At 43.6% G+C, this 16,607-nt stretch overlaps 1 protein-coding gene across 1 annotated transcript; it reads left to right on the top strand.

The window, feature by feature from the left end:
* ctss2.1 (cathepsin S, ortholog2, tandem duplicate 1) lies at nt 1–15,693 on the top strand. Its single transcript, XM_020655025.3, has 8 exons — nt 1–161; nt 5,409–5,533; nt 5,674–5,796; nt 9,108–9,260; nt 10,968–11,192; nt 13,473–13,638; nt 13,745–13,847; nt 15,392–15,693. Exons 1-8 carry the CDS (start codon nt 143–145, stop codon nt 15,489–15,491), a joined length of 1,014 nt encoding a protein of 337 aa, XP_020510681.2. The 5' UTR covers nt 1–142; the 3' UTR covers nt 15,492–15,693.
* Nucleotides 15,694–16,607: the final 914 nt, after the last annotated feature.

Below are 16,607 nucleotides of genomic sequence, written 5' to 3'. Positions count from 1 at the left end.
TACCTCATAAGTTTCGATTAGGAACACACGCACACACACACACACACACTGACACACACAGACACACACACACACACACACACTGTCTCTCACACACACTGTCTCTCACACAGAGGCAGATTGGGATCAACACAGACGCACCATGAGACCGATTGATCAAGGTAAGTTTGACTCTTTCCACCCTCTGATTGTCACTTTTTATCAAAACCTGTCGAGGTTTATATCCATGACAGGGCTCTCATATCAGAATAATCCGAAAATAAAACCGATTTAAGATGTTTATTCTTTTACTTTCGGTTTTCGGTAGAGTCTGATCTGTACCTGGCTACAGGTGAAAGTTAAATATGAGAGTTGTTTTGACGTAATCACGTCTTCTTCTGGGTGTTTTTTTCTTCTGGATAATCTGTAATTTAATGCAACACAAACCTTCTGAAAACATGCCGTGTGTTTCCTGCTCTTCAGAGTTTATTCTGAAATGTGTGTAAAGATTTCTACTCTCCATGTTTGACTTGATTGGTGCTATATTCTTATTTGTATTTGTCTTATTCTTACCGCTGGGATATTTGATCTTACTGTCGGGTTATCTCTGGAGTATTGAGCCCTCTCATTACTTCATCATGTTTTTGTCCTGTCCTGTAAAATGAAGCTGACTCTCTACCTACAGGTACAGATACAGTTACCTTAACCTTAATTTAGCAAAACTAGCAGCATAAAGTTGGTTTTCTTTGCATAAAGTTCAGTGTAACTTTGATAGAAGGTCTCATCCAGGCGACCTGAAAAGTCTACAAAAAAAGACTCTTGAAGGGGTCTGATACACTCAGAGGGGTTTGTATGAAAAGCCTTTAATGCATCAGGGCCAGTATGTCTGAAACCTGTTGCTGTGTTTTATGAATCTGAAGCCCTGATGAGTTCAAGGCTTTTTATGCATAAACCCCTCCGAGTGCCTCTGACCTCTTCAACAGCTTCTATTTGATCCCCACCCTGAAGAAAACAGAGGGACGCATTCTTGTTATGAACATTTTTCAACACCCATGCTTCTGCTCTTTGACTGAGTGTCAAAGTGTAAGACTCTTTTAAAGAGTCAGAGATGTTGCTATACGATATGATCACACTTTATTGTCCCCGTGGGGGAATTTGTCTTGGACTCAAAGTGCTGCCAAACTTTCAGCTGCTTCCACTGGAATCAGTCGATGAAAAAAACAAAAGAGAAACATGTAAACAGAAAGTCTCACACCAATGCTAAACACGACAGATATTGCACAATATCTGCCCAAATTACTTTTCCCTCCCGGTGAAGATTCTGATACCTGAAATATGCTGCAACAGATTTTGCAAACAGAGAAGACATGATATCAGTTATAGTTTAAAAAAAATTAAACTCTCCAGCATGGCTTGGCAGTGGATTAAACTTCTGTAAAACATGAAACATAAATAGAATTATTGGAGAGGATGTTTTGCAAATCTTTGTGTTAACTGTTTGCTGAGAGGTGACGCTGATTTTTTTTTTTTGGGTCTCAATGCCCGACACAAAGAAAGACTCCACCCATGACGTTACCTCAAATCTCCTACAAGCAGCAACCTCAGAGGTGGAAAAATGAAACCGATGCTGAAGTGTAAAATCCTGTAGTTCCTCCAGTGTCCACTAGAGGCTGGCTGCAGAAGCACAGGAAGTCACATACACACCTGTTCTAAAAAGCCTGTTTTTACAGCAGAGATGAACATGTTTACAGCCTGGTTCAAAAAACAAACAGGTCTGATTAGCTCATGTCTCTAAAGACACACACTGTACGGGGGTGAATGTTTTGATGACTCATCAGTTTTGATTTGATGAAGGATAAGAGTTATTCACAATAAGGCGTGTAGCTGATCTGATATGATTGACAGGCGGGCGCGGTGTAACAGTTTGTCAGGAGGTTTAAAACCTGCCTCAGCTCCGGACATCGACATCAGTATCACCCCCTAAAAATCTCATATTGGTCGGGGCCTAATAAAAACCCAGAGAAAGTATTGTAAAACTAAGGTAACATTTTCACAACTTTAGATTAGACAGATTTGTGACCCTAGTGTCCTTAAATCACTTCCAGTCTCTGTCCCCTTTTGTCAGAGAGACTCCTCTGATAACTCGAGTCTTGGTGTATTTGTAAAGCTCTCTGATTGTTAATAATATTCCTCCAGTGAATCATGTGAAACAGGCAGATCAGCACTCTGATCTCTGTTTTTTTCCTGAGAGCTCCCTCACCTGATGTTTGATTATTAGTCACTCCTTAAACTTCCTGTTATTAAATGCTGATCCTCTTGTGTTTTCTGGCAGCGAGCTCGTTCTCTCCGCTGAAACAAAAATCACCTGATTACACCATAACTGAGGATGAGGACGCGTTCAGCTGCATTTCTTGCTGGTTCATGAGTTTCACTTCAGGTTTTGTGACAGCAGCTTCACAGGGGGGTTGAAGGTTGATTTATTTACAGTTCACAAGTTTTGATATTTGAGGAAGTGATGCTCAACCGCTGCTGACCATCCATGCTGATCTTAAACACACACACTTTGCGTTTACTTTTTGTTCTTCCGTTGCAGCTTCTTCAGAATAACTTGATAATCGGACGTTTGTGCAGATAATATGATACTCGATGAATCATCTAAATATTGACGGGGGTAAAAACATGCTCACACAGGAGAATGAAAAGATCAGGGACTTCATCCAGCGTCTTACAGGTTCCCAAACATGCAGCGGCAGAATCACGAGGGCCGGGAAAATGAAAAGCGCTGGCAGTGAAAGCTTTCTAAATACGTCTGAGATGAATATGATAACATGAGGTGATGAAGCTGTGCAGCTTGGGGGTTTAAGGTCTTTGTGATCCGAGGACACGGCAAAACATTTCTCTCCTGCTGGAACAAAACGTTCTCCGAGTGAGGGAAAGAAGTGTGCTGATGGATCAAAGAATAACTCTGACGTCAAGAGGAATATCTACTAAAGCTTTTCACAGAGCTGTTCATTACAACTCCTGAAAAATAAACATTCAGAAGATACAACAGTAAATCAGATTTCTGTCCTTAAATACACTGTCGACCATATTCCAACAGGCAGTGGAGATTCTAGAGTCCGACGGGGCCCGAGGCAAGAATGTATTCTGGGCCCCTCCAACCACCATTGTGTTGTTGTTTTCACTCCCAGACAGATCATTCCTCTTTATTTTCCACGAGTGGTTTCCTCAGGAATAATGCATGAGATTCTAAACACGGCAATGAGAGTGAGAGCTGTCAGATCTGTGCAAAATTGGCACGTTGATTAAAATATGGTTTAAAGGGTCACATATAATTTATAAAATCCACTTCACCATGTTCCTCTAACTCTAACATGTGTCTCTAGTCTGTCTACAAACCCCCCAATGATGAGAAAAGACCATCCACTCCGTCTTTTGCCTGCTCCACTTTTCAGAAAATGTGTGCTCAAACAGGCCGTTTGGAGCTTAAAGGGCAGTAACCCCTCCCCCAGGTGGGTGACACTCCCACAGCTAGGTGTTTGTTCTGCCCTCTGAGTCTGTCTTCTCACCGTAAACAATAGGACATGGCGCGAGAAAGCCCTTCCAGAGAGGGGGCGTGGTCAGACACAGCTCATTTGCATATTTAAAGGTACAGAAACAGCCTGTTCTGAGCAGGGCTGAAATAGAGGGGTTTATAGGCATGATCAAATACAGGATCAGAGTGGATTTAGAACAAGAAACTTCACAAACATGTTTTGAGGAGTTCTGAGACTTATTTAGAATTGTTGAAGAGGAGGAGGATGTGTGACCTTTAAAGTTTGTCAGCCCTCAAGGGCCCCTTACTGGCCAGCTGCCTGCCTTACCTGTTGACAAGCAGCGTCTCTGCTCACAGCCGCCATGTTGCTGTGACGTTAAGTTTCAGATGTTAACGTCACAATTCTGAGCAGCTGATTTCATGTCAAAGCTTCCTGATCGATGAGAAACTACACAAATAACTGACGCTGGAAATCTGAGGAGACATCGATGAATCGTGCTTCCCCCCTGCTCGCACAATCGTTGAACTTTGCAGGTGTTAAAACTGAAGTTCATCCGTGCCTCTGTGTCGATGTGTTGTCACAGACGTCGTCTGACCTCACAGACGGGCGGATGTTTGGCGCAACATGTAACTGAAGCCAACATGTGGAAACCGCTTCCTGCTCCTCGTGCTGCAGCACCACTTGAGGTTTATTCATAAGTCTTACTGTGTGTTTTGCCGAGATGCTTCACTTTATGTTTGTCTGATTTAACGAGACACCGGTACCTGACACTCCCAACACAAGCTCTCATGAAAGAAGCAAACATTCGCAGACTGTTGAGTTTAAACCCGTTTTATTCTGGTTTGATTTTGAAACACGGGGAGATACTCGTGTCTTTTACTTTTGTCGACTTTGCGCGGGCCGGGGGAAGAAAAAAAAACTGCATTAAGGGAGAAAGATAACAAGGTGAAAAGGGGACGCAAAGATCCTCACCGCCCAGAGTCTCTCCTCTTCCTCCTCCTCCATCTCCTCCTCTCCCTCCTCGTCCATCTCCTCCTCCTCCTCATCCTCCTCATCCTCCTCATCCTCCGTTTCCTCTTCCTACTCTTCCTCCTCCTCCTGCTCTTCATCCTCCGTCTCCTCCTCCTCCTTCCTGAGCACAGATTGCACTCAGGTGTGCAGCAGGTAGAGGGAGTGAGGGGAAACAGAGAGAGAGAACAGGACCACATGTAACAACAGGCTAACTCTGATTTCTAACCGTCGTCTTTATATGGCATCATCTTTGTTGTATGGCCTTCGTCTTCTTCTTACCGTCGCCTACTGGACTGATGGCTTAGTGCAGTAAATTTGCTTCTCCACATGTCAGTGGCCTGATTTGTGTAATCTTTCAGGGACGGGACTTCAGGCCGAGGTTAAAATACTGACGACTACAACGGGCCTCAAGACACATTTGGAGACAAAGTCAAAAATGTGTCTTAGCTGAGCTCTTAAATGACCGACCAACTCCATCTAACTCCATTAGATTATTTTTCTTCATTTTATCTTTTGATATCTGAGGTGTGAAAACATGTAGTCATCTCTAAACCTGCAATGTCTGAGCGGTCGACTCTGTGGTTTTAAAAAAACATGTTTGTGACTCGACGCCTGATCTCCATCAGGCGGGTTGTTTTTCTCTGCGTATAGCAGAGAGACATCCTGAGTTCTCATGTGGTGTGTGTGTGTGTGTGTGTGTGTGTGTGTGTGTGTGTGTGTGTGTGTGTGTGTGTGTGTGTGTGTGTGTGTGTGTGTGTGTGTGTGTGTGTGTGTGTGTGTGTGTGTGTGTGTGTGTGTGTGTGTGTGTGTGTGTGTGTGTGTGTGTGTGTGTGTGTGTGTGTGTGTGTGTGTGTGTGTGTGTGTGTGTGTGTGTGTCTACAGGCCTGATGTTGGGGAGCCTGCTGCTCATCTCTCTTTGTGTCGGGGCGGCGGCCATGTTTGACAGCAGGCTGGACGTCCACTGGGATCTGTGGAAGAAGACGAATGAGAAAATGTACCGAGATGAGGTGAGTGAGAAAGTGTGCATGTAAAAAAAAAAAAAGTTTTCTTTCTTTATCTTAAAGCCAGAAAATCCATACATGCAATTAATCATGAACTTATACAGAGTTTGACCTCGTGCACTCTTCCTCCATGTGTTTGTGTTGAGGTGGAAGACGTACGCCGCCGGGAATTGTGGGAGAAGAACCTGATGCTCATTTCCATGCACAACCTGGAGGCTTCGATGGGGCTTCACACCTACGATCTGAGCATGAACCACATGGGAGACATGGTGAGAAGCTCCTTCACTCTGCTCTCTGCACGTATCGATTTATGATTATCAGTTTGATTCATTAATGACGGCGGTCCTCGTGATGCTGAGAGGTCACTCTGGAAACAGTGCGACTAGTTTGAACTTTGAAGCTCAGCAGCTAATCCTTACATTAGAGTTTGGTTTATTTTTATATACATGCTGGAATATCGACGAGGCTGGATCCCCGAGAGGCCCCACAGGCTCGGTGCCAGCTTTCTCTCTCTGCGTATATTTTCAGGACTTTTATTACATGCACATTAGCTCGGGGTGATGAACATAACGGGGAACATTATCTCAATAGAATATGTAGACCTTTAAATGTCAAAAAAACCAAAAACGATCAGAGGAGCAACGAGCGTGCATTTTTGAATATGTAACAGATTCATCGTTTCCTCCTTTACGTTCAGTTTGTTGAAAACAAAAAGTACTCTGCTGTTTTGTGTCAAGACTTTTTTAAGACACTTTTTTTAAAGATAGAGTTGTAAACGATGAAGACGCACTTTAACACTTTTTTATTCGTCTAAAAAGTGCTCTGTGTCCTAAACTCCTGTGAGGCCGATGAACCAGTTTAAAAAGCTGAGAGTTTTATATCATCTATCATCAAAGAGGCGCTGTTATGACTGCACGTGCAGCCGCCACCCTAACCCACTGCACGCCGCCTGACACGATTGAAAAATTCAACCCCTCGCTGCACAAAGCGTGCAGGGGTTCAGAGCGACATAGGCCGGACTTGTGACCTCACTTGTTCTACTTTCCTCATCATGGTGCATTTAAATCAAACGGTTGTGTACAGGTCAGTGAATGAAGCGTGTGGAGTGCTGCTCTGACTGCTCAGGTAAAGACAACAGGTGAGCAGAGGAGGCGGGCAGGTCGTGGGTCTGTACTTCACAGCGATCAACGTTACCGTAGGCTGAGAGCTGAACAAGCGTACAAGTCGCTCAGAGGATTACAAACTCCACCTGGTGGACACAGATGGTACTGAAGGAGACACACAGCTACACACAGACTGACTGATGAGGAACACGATGAAGATCGTCTCACAAGAAGGGAAAACACTTTTTACTACTCAGAGAACTCTCAAACACAGACTGAGACTTTGATTCCAGAGTTCAGGTCACATTTTGCACCTGTTTCTGAAATGTCTCTCTGTTAGCTTAAATTACTTTAAATGCTACCCTTCAGAATCAGAATCAGAATCAGCTTTATTGGCCAGGCATGCTTACACACACAAGGAATTTAACTTTGGTGAACTGTACTCTCTTATGTACAGGTACAACATTAAATATCAACAATAAACATAATAAGAAAAGACTAATATTTACATGACTGAATATGAAACAGTGCAGTGGTGAATAATGCAAAAGATGCTGAAGTAACATGAGAAAAAGAAAAATGCAGTTATGTGACAGAGGGGTCAATTAAAGATGTCAATTACAGTATTTACATAAGTGTGCGTATAAGTGTGTGTATATTGATCATTTAAATTAAATAATAAATACAGTATATACATATATGTATATTCACAGTGATGGTTTAGTTTACAGTCATTTCACAGCAACAGGTCTGACACTCTGTGACTGTTCAGCGTTCATCAGAGGGACAGCCTGGGGGAAGAAAATGTTCTTATGACGGGTTGTTTTTGCGTACAGTGTTCTGTTTGAAAAGTTTGTGTCCAGGGTGTGAGGGCGTGTCCGGGCGTCTTCAGAGTCTGAAGACTGCAGAGCTGCAGCCGGAAGACACGTTAAAAAAACAGCTGACAGTTTCTGCATGACATCAGTTTGAATCCTAACTCTGACATGTCGTAATGGACGGGTGTGGAGCCCCCTCTGTGCAGTGTGGAGTAAAGCTGAATGAAAATGTTCAGAAAGAAAAATGTTCTGCAGCTTGACAGCCAGATGGAAAGGCTGATGCTCAATGTGTTTACCCCGCAGCGTTTTCATATAGTTCGCACACACACACACACAAACACACACAAACACACACAAAACCTATATCTGAGACATTTCAGTCGTTATTTTAAGAACTTTTCAGAACAAACAGCTTTGACTGTCTGTATCGAATTTAAAGTCAGCCACAAGCAGCAACCTCCGGTCTTGAAAAAAGAAGCTGATGCTGAAGTGTAAAATCCTGCAGTTCCTCGAGTGTCCACTAGAGGCTGGCTGCAGAAGCACAAGAAGTCACATACACACCCATTCTAAAAAGCCTGTTTTTACAGCAGAGATTAACATGTTTACAGCCTGGTTCAAAAAATCAAACCGGTCTGATTAGCTCATGTCTCGATTGACACACACTGTACGGGGGGGGGTAAATGTTTTGATGACTCATCAGTTTTGATTTGATGAAGGATAAGAGTTATTCACAGTATTTCTAAATATTGTCTCACCTCATCACAGACGGGTCTACAAACAGAAATCAGAACATTTCCTTTGATTCAAAGCTCGAGTACAGAGTCTATATTTTTTATATCGGCTCTTCTTAAACTGCTTCACTCTGAACAAAGATGATATCTCCATGATAACTCTTTTAATGCTGCTTCAGACGTATCAAAACTTCAGATGAGGGAATAAACAACTTTTTTTAACCTCTGTCAGAATGTAAATGAGAACATTTTGCTGCTCGACTCGACTTCCCTTTAGAAACTTTACTTTCACAGCTCCGACCTTTTGAGACTTCACTGAAATAATGAGCGGGTTTCTGAAGTTTGAGGGCACCACCACGTGTGTCGACAGCACGCTGCGAGCAGCTTAATGAACGACTGCAGGAATATAAACGACGACGTGGTGTTCGGTTTATGTCCTCTAACCTGCCTCCCCTCAGTCCGTGTTTAGGAAACTCTTTGGACATTCAGACTGGATCTGAATCCACAAGACTCTCACTGAACGACTCAGAGGGCAGGGAGATGTTTATTTATTCAAAGTAATTCTTTCTTTATCAGTGTAGAGATGGCATCGTTATCTGAGGCAGTCAGATCAAAGTTTTAAATTTTATCAAGCTTAATCTCTCTCTAGTCTAATGTCCAAGAAAGATTTACAACTAGGTATATCTAGTGTTTAAAGTCGAGGGTTCAATGAGCTTCGTTTTGTATTTATACAACAAAACTAAGTTACTCCAGGAGGCGTCCAAGTTGCTTTTCCGACTTGCAACTGGAACCAAATATAAAAATGAACAGATGATGGACATGTTTTGCTTTTCTTGGATGCGTCTGTATAACGGAGATATGGTGAGTTAAAACTGAACTGTAAGGAGCTGCTCTTCATCAGCTGTCTTCCTCTTCCTCTTCCTCCTCACAGACAGAAGAGGAGATCCTGCAGCAGTTCGCCACGCTCACTCCTCCCTCTGACATCCAGAGGGCGTCCTCTCCCTTCACAGGGACGACAGGCGCCGCTGCTCCCGACACCATGGACTGGAGAGAGAAAGGCTGTGTGACCAAAGTCAAGATGCAGGTAAGAGAGAGACATACACACACATACATACACATACACATACACACACACACACACACACACACACATACATACATACACTCACACACTCACACACACTCACACACATACATACATACACACATACACACACACACACAAAACCACATACACACACATACACACAACCACACACAAAACCACATACACACACACACACACACACACATACATACATACACTCACACACTCACACACACTCACACACATACATACATACACACATACACATACACACACACAAAACCACATACACACACAGACACACAACCACACACAAAACCACATACACACACACACACACACATACATACATACACTCACACACACAACCACACACACATACAGAAACACACACACATACACACATACATACACACACAACCACATACACACACAAAACCATACACACATACACACCCACACTTTCAGAGAGACGCACACACACACACACACACACACACACGCACACATACAGAGACACACAAACGCACACACATAACTACACACACACACACACACACACACACACACACACACACACAAACACGTTGCACACTCAGCAACACAACAAGTCACATTTAATCAAAACCCTCCCTCCTTCTCATTCGTCAGAAAGGGAGTCGTCACCACAGCAACAGGTTTTTTCACAAATGCTGCCACATCCACTTTTGGCCACACGCTCTCACACACAGTTTAACAACAGCTCATCCAACATCTTTTCAATCTTTAAATGGTCACAGCTTTGACTTTCAGACGTGTTTGAGGAACGTGTAAGAAGTGTCTCATCAAAGTAATAAAGTAATATTTAAATAATCGTTTCCAGAGAGCTTCATACCTCAGTGGAGATATTAACAAACTAAATCAGACAAACAAACTCGGCTGATATCAGAACCTCTTCAGATTTAAACGTTTCACTGCAGAACGTGTCGCTCTGTTTACGAGAGAGAGACCCCTGTGAATATGTTTGTGATCTGCACTAAATGCACGTGGCAATAAGGTGTGTGCATCAGATAAACAATACTATCTTACAGGACTCAAGGGACAAACGTTGTGTGATTATCTGCAGTTTATTTCATTTGCGATTCAATTCAATATTAGGAAGAATCAAAACCTTAAAGGTAATTATCTTTGTTCTCTAAAGTAATCACCGTCCACAGCAATCATGTCGTGCAGAAAAAAATCCCTTCGGAGCCGTCGTGCTGATGTCGGTTTGAAATACTTAAAACGAGACGCTGCAGACCTCCATTGTTGTTGTTGTGCTTGAAGATGGCGTGCAAGTGAGGCGGGGAAATCAGAGACATATTGAGTGACGTATGCAGGTTCTTAGTCGGCTAGCAGGTTGAACCAGCCCAGAATCAGACCCTGGTCCACTTTGCTGGAAAAAGGGGGTCTAACTGAGGCCAGGCTAGTCAGAGGGAATCTGTCTTTACGTGTGTGGATCCCATGTTTACAAAATCAGTAAATCTTTACATTTCTCCAGCGTGCACCGAGCTGAAAGATCCGTTTGAATGAAGTCAGATATCATAAGTTACACAAAGCATGAAAAATGACAAGACAGACTTTCACCTCTCGGGCTCAGCTGGATGATGAAGTGAGCATCTGGAGGAGTTTTTAGAACATCATGTATATCTTTAGTTAATGCTAACACAAACCGTCTGAATCCAGGGTTCTTGTGGCTCCTGCTGGGCCTTCAGCGCCGCCGGAGCCTTGGAGGGCCAGTTAGCAAAGACCACAGGGAAGCTGGTGGACCTGAGTCCCCAAAACCTGGTGGACTGCTCCTCCAAGTACGGTAACCACGGCTGCAATGGGGGCTTCATGCACCGTGCCTTCCAGTACGTCATCGACAACAAGGGCATCGACTCGGATGCTGCGTACCCGTACACGGGACAGGTGAGTGTTCCCCTTTTTTTAAAAATCACTCTGTAAGTGTTTTATAAACCGAGGAGAGACCCCGTTTCTGTAAAGTTTGAAAGTGGAAAGTTGTCTTAGGATGTCAGCTGTTCAGATCAGGGTCTCCTTCATCTTAATTTAGCTTCGTAATGCTCCAAATATTTTCAACAGGTGACGAGTCAGGACTGCAGGATGGACAGTTTATCATCAGGCGTCTTTTTACCGCTGCTGCTGTGATACGTTCAGAGTGTGGTTTTTAAAATGTGGTTCAGTTGGGGGCGGCAGTAGCCCAGTCTGTAGGGACCTCGGGGTTGGGAACTTTTGGCCGCCAGATCCAGTCCAGGTGCGGACCAAAATGTGGAAGTTTGTCTGGTTGCTGGAGAGATGCCAGGTGCCAAAATTTTTGCTTTAGGACTGTTTTCTGACCCAGGACCAGCGGAAACACAGACTGCTATACAGACTGTCTCTTCAGTCGATTTGATGATTTGATGTTCTCGTAACTCAAGTTGCTGCTATACTTTCCATCCACAGAGCACTTTGGTGGATGCAACAGTGGGATTTGTAGTTTTTAGGTCACTGGTGGTGCCAGGTCACTTCCAGAGTTCAGCTGAGGTGCCATTGAGCGAGGCACCGAACCCCAAACAGCTCTGGTGCTAGCAGCCCCACTATGACATCTTTCCATCATGTTTGGGGCGCCGTTAGCGTAGTGCTTAGTCTGCACGCCCCAAGTATGGAGGCTGTAGTCCTCCAAGCGATTGGCCCGGGTTGCAATCAAACCGATGTCATTCCTCAATCCCTCTCTCGGCCTGATTTCCGACTCTATTCACTGTCCTCTCTCTCAAATAACGGCATAAAAAAAAAGGTTCAGGATGAATGTTTCCTTCACTAATGAGCAGGTTACCGATGCCATGTGCATAAATACACCTCCAAACATGAACGTATGCTTTCTGAACTGAGCGCTGATAAGAAGCCAGACGGTCCAAAAAGACAGTCTGTTTAAAGACCTTTTAAAGGACCTGATAATATCGTTAGCTTACGTTAACTAGCTAATGTTAGCTAATTAGCACTCAAGGATGCTTGAATGATGAAGAATTTCTTGCCCTTCACTTCTCAAACAGCAGCATTATTGACCCGTTCATATCAAAAATAAGGAGAGGGATTCTCCTCTAAATATGAGCATTGTCACTGAAGTGACGTTCTGGTGTTACGGTTAAAAGAGCGACCATGTCAACTGACCACTTTCAGACAAACGCGCCTGAATGTATCCTAACGAACGCCTCTTTGTTTAGTTTTTATATCATCATAATGTCAAAAATACTTATTAGATATGTTTTCATGAAAGCGACTTTCGTTAGGACTCATAACGTCCGACTGATTCTGACTCGTCTGACCTCAGGGACGGATTTCCACTTCACCTCGGTCCTTCTTAAAGGAGCTCGGGCTCAGAGAAGACAGCGGTGTTTCTGGATCTGGTTCATAGACTGTTTTGAGTCTCAGCTTGGTTTTGTGGATGCAGAGATGAACTGTGCTCGTTGACGATGTCTGCATGAGAGGAGGTCATGTTGCTCCACAGTTTGTTCGGCGTTGTGGTGGAAATGTTTGAATTCAGTCCGTCGTTCTTCTGCACAAAATGAACCGCTTGTTATTTCTCGTATGAGAGCTTCAGAAAAGGAGGTGAAAGGTGACGGATTGCTGAGCGCTGTGACTCCAGTTTACAAGAAATAGAGATTCTGTTTTTTTTAAGCGGGAACGTATAGATCTTTAGTAAAAATCCCTAAATCCCTTTCTGTACGGAGACGAGGATGTGGGTGTTCAGGAAGTTTAGTCGGAGTCCTCAGGCTGCAGACGGAAACACTCTTCTGACTCGTCTGTTAATGTCTCTTTGGAGCAACAATAAATTAATCGGAGCGGACAACGTGTTTGTCCTGCAGGCTTGATTTGGATCGCTGTTGTTGGTGTTTGTGAGGAGGAGGAGGAGGTGGAGGGGGAGGGGGGGCAGTCCTGACGGTCTTTAGCAGCCTTGCGGAGGTGTTGTGTTTTTATTTTACTCAAAAATAAGAACAAAAAGTTTCTCTGTGATGTGAGTTATTGTCTTATTAAGCTCAGTGAGTCACTTTGAGTCTCAGCTTTTTAGAGACTCCTCAAAGATGAAGAAATCAAACCGCTCTGAAGATGTTTCAAAGTGACGCAGCTTCCCCTTTTTTAATCCAAGCAGGCGGGCTTCACACAGATCGTGTTTTTAAATCGTGATTTAAACTGAGCTTGTTTTTCTTCTTTTAGTCACAAGCATGCCACTACAACCCCCAGTACCGCGCCGCCAACTGCTCCCAGTACAGCTTCCTGCCTGAGGGGGACGAGGGCGCTCTGAAGGAGGCGCTCGCCACCATCGGACCCATTTCAGTGGCGATCGACGCCACACGGCCCAGATTTACTTTCTACAGGAGTGGTAGGTCACACACGCTCTCCTCTCGACTCCATTAGAGTCAATACAGTAATTAAAAGACTGAATATATTCAGATGTATTTTTTCTCATCTGATCTGCGTCCTGGCAGGAGTCTACGATGATCAGAGTTGCACCCAGAAAGTGAACCATGGAGTGTTGGCTGTGGGCTACGGCACTCTGAGCGGACAGGACTATTGGCTGGTGAAGAACAGGTAAGACCTTTGTACCAGGGCGCACAGGAAGTGAAACAGGGTTTGTGATTTTGCTGACTTCAGTGTTGTGGTAGATGTTACATCAAACTCGGAGTCTGGAAATCATCCGTGTAAAAAAAGAGAAGAAGGAGTTTCATTTCTCGAAACTTATTCCATGAAAACAAACCTCCAAACTTTCAGATTGTCAGCAGGACAGTTTCAGCTTTAATAATTAATCCGATGTGTTTCTTAATAATTTCTCCTTAAAGGTCACATATTCTCCTCCTCTTAGGTTAAATAAGTCTCAGAGCTCCTCAAAACATGTGTGTGAAGTTTCTAAATCCACTCGGATCCTGTATTTGATCATGCCTATAAACCCCTCTATTTCAGCCCTGCTCAGAACAGGCTGTTTCTGTGTCTGTACCTTTAAATATGTAAATGAGCTGTGTCTGACCACGCCCCCTCTCTGGAAGGGCTTGGGTGCCTCTGGCTTTCTCGCTCCATGTCCTATTGTTTACGGTGAGAAGGCAGACTCAGAGGGTAGAACAAACACCTAGCTGTGGAAGTGTCACCCACCTGGGGGAGGGGTTACTGCCCCTTTGTGATGTCATGAAGGGAAAACCTCCAAACGGCCTGTTTGAGCACACATTTTCTGAAAAGTGGAGCAGGCTAAAGATGGAGAGGATCTATGATTGAACCATGGCAGATTGTATTTTGCACAATATGTGACCTTTAAAGGACGTCATAATATTGTTAGCTTACATTAACTAGCTAATGTTAGCTAATTAGCGCTCAAGGATGCTTGAATGATGAAGAATTTCTTGCCCTTCACTTCTCAAACAGCAGCATTATTGACCAGGCCCTATCAAAAATAAGGAGAGGGATTCTCCTCTAAATATGAGCAAACATCACTGAAGTGACGTTCTGGTGTTACGGTTAAAAGAGTGACCATGTCAACTGACAACTTTCAGACAAACGCGCTTAAATGTATCCTAACGAATGCCTCTTTGTTCAGTTTTTATATCATCATAATGTCAAAAATACTTGTGAGATATGTTTTCATGAAAGCTAAACAGAGAAGCTTTCGTTAGGACTCATAACGTCTGACAACCAACAAGACGCACTCGGCTGAAAGTCACCAGATAACATGGTCACTCTTTGAACCGTACTACCAGCAAGGACTTTTCTGTTTTTAGCGGTATGAGTAGTGTCCCGTGAGCTGTATGAGGGTCGCAAGAGCCCCAATCTCCCCCCCCCCCCCCCCCCCCACAAAAGATGTATTTTAATATCTCAGTTTTACTCCGGGTGTCAGGTGCTGCAGTTCAACAGTGTTTTCAACAGGGCCGCTACTTTCCTGAGCGCTTTTTGCCCTCGCTGGTCACGTGAATGAAAGCTAAGAATACAGGATGATCTTGGCGGGTCTTTAATGTTTAATGTAGTAAATGTTTGTGGATTGTTTATTAGAGATGTATAAGTTTAGCATGTCTCCAGCTGCAAACCAACTTCCCTATGGAGACTATAAAGAAACCTTTCAACCTTTTTTTTTCTCCTCTGTTCGTTTACAGTTGGGGCGATCGTTTCGGAGACAAGGGCTACATCCGGATGGCGCGCAACAAGAAGAACCAGTGTGGCATCGCGCTGTACGGCTGCTACCCCATCATGTAGCCCAACATATCACAAGCTGAACGTGTACAGCTTTTTTATAGTTTGATTACAAAAATGATTTTATGAACTGTTCTGTTGTTGTTTCAATTCCTTGTAATGTTCCTGTTACTACAAATACTCTTTAACATCTTGATATGTAAGAGTGTGCGCCTTGTGAGTTTAAGTGTTTGAATCTGAAATAAAGAGACAGATCCACTCCTTATTGAGGCTCTGATCGATATATCAGTTTACTGATCAGCTCAGTGTCGGCCTGTCAGTAAATATCGGATCAATTTCCTGGAGGCGGTCGGGACGCCAGGGTCTGATTTTACACCACCACTTTCAGGTTTGTGCGTCTGTTAAATCTGCCATGAAAATCGCCCCCCAAAGGATTCCTTTGACTCGTTGGGAAATTGGCTTGTTGGTCAATTTAGCTTTTACATGTTATAACAGAAGGAACTCCAAAAATCAATACTTGTGTTGCGGCTTCATCTCTCATGTCTTGTGCACATGCTGATGCAATAGCATATCCTTTAGTAGCAGCCTGCGGGCAGCGAGCATTGTCTCGAGTGAGAGGGGGAAAGAAAGCTTTCAGTCGGTTTTTGTGTTCTACTTTTGACTTCTTAGACCTTCGAGTTTATAGGCCACCATCGACGGATACATAGATTATTTTTTTAAAACCCCAGAGGGAAACGATTCGACCATTGTGGGAAAAATAAAATCTGATTTGCTCTCATTTAGCATACATGTCATATTTAACTGATTAAATATGAAGCTATGGCTAGCAGCTAGTTTGGTAAGCCAAGCAATATGACTTGAAAATGGAGCCGTTTAACGCCCAATCATACGAGAGGAACATGAGGAAGTTAGCTTTTCTGGGCCTCCTGAAGCACGCTTATTAACATGTCTAAACTAGGTGTGTGAATCTGAGTGATCTGGGCTCAGTTCTTTGGCCCTGGCACGCTTGGAAGAGGTGTGCTTCGGTACGCTACAGTTCATGCACGAGCACAAGCACGAGTACACAATGTGGACAGCCTTCGTTATAGAGAAATGTAAAATTGTTTTGCTTTTTATCCATAGCACGCTTCATGATCACATAAAAGCCATGCATGTGTTGTATTACGATGTTATGCACAA

This window comes from Labrus bergylta, chromosome 8 (genome assembly GCF_963930695.1).
Source record: "Labrus bergylta chromosome 8, fLabBer1.1, whole genome shotgun sequence".
Lineage (NCBI taxonomy): Eukaryota > Metazoa > Chordata > Actinopteri > Labriformes > Labridae > Labrus > Labrus bergylta.
The sequence above is the reverse complement of the archived record's forward strand: the minus strand, read 5'-3'. Positions and strand labels throughout refer to the sequence as shown.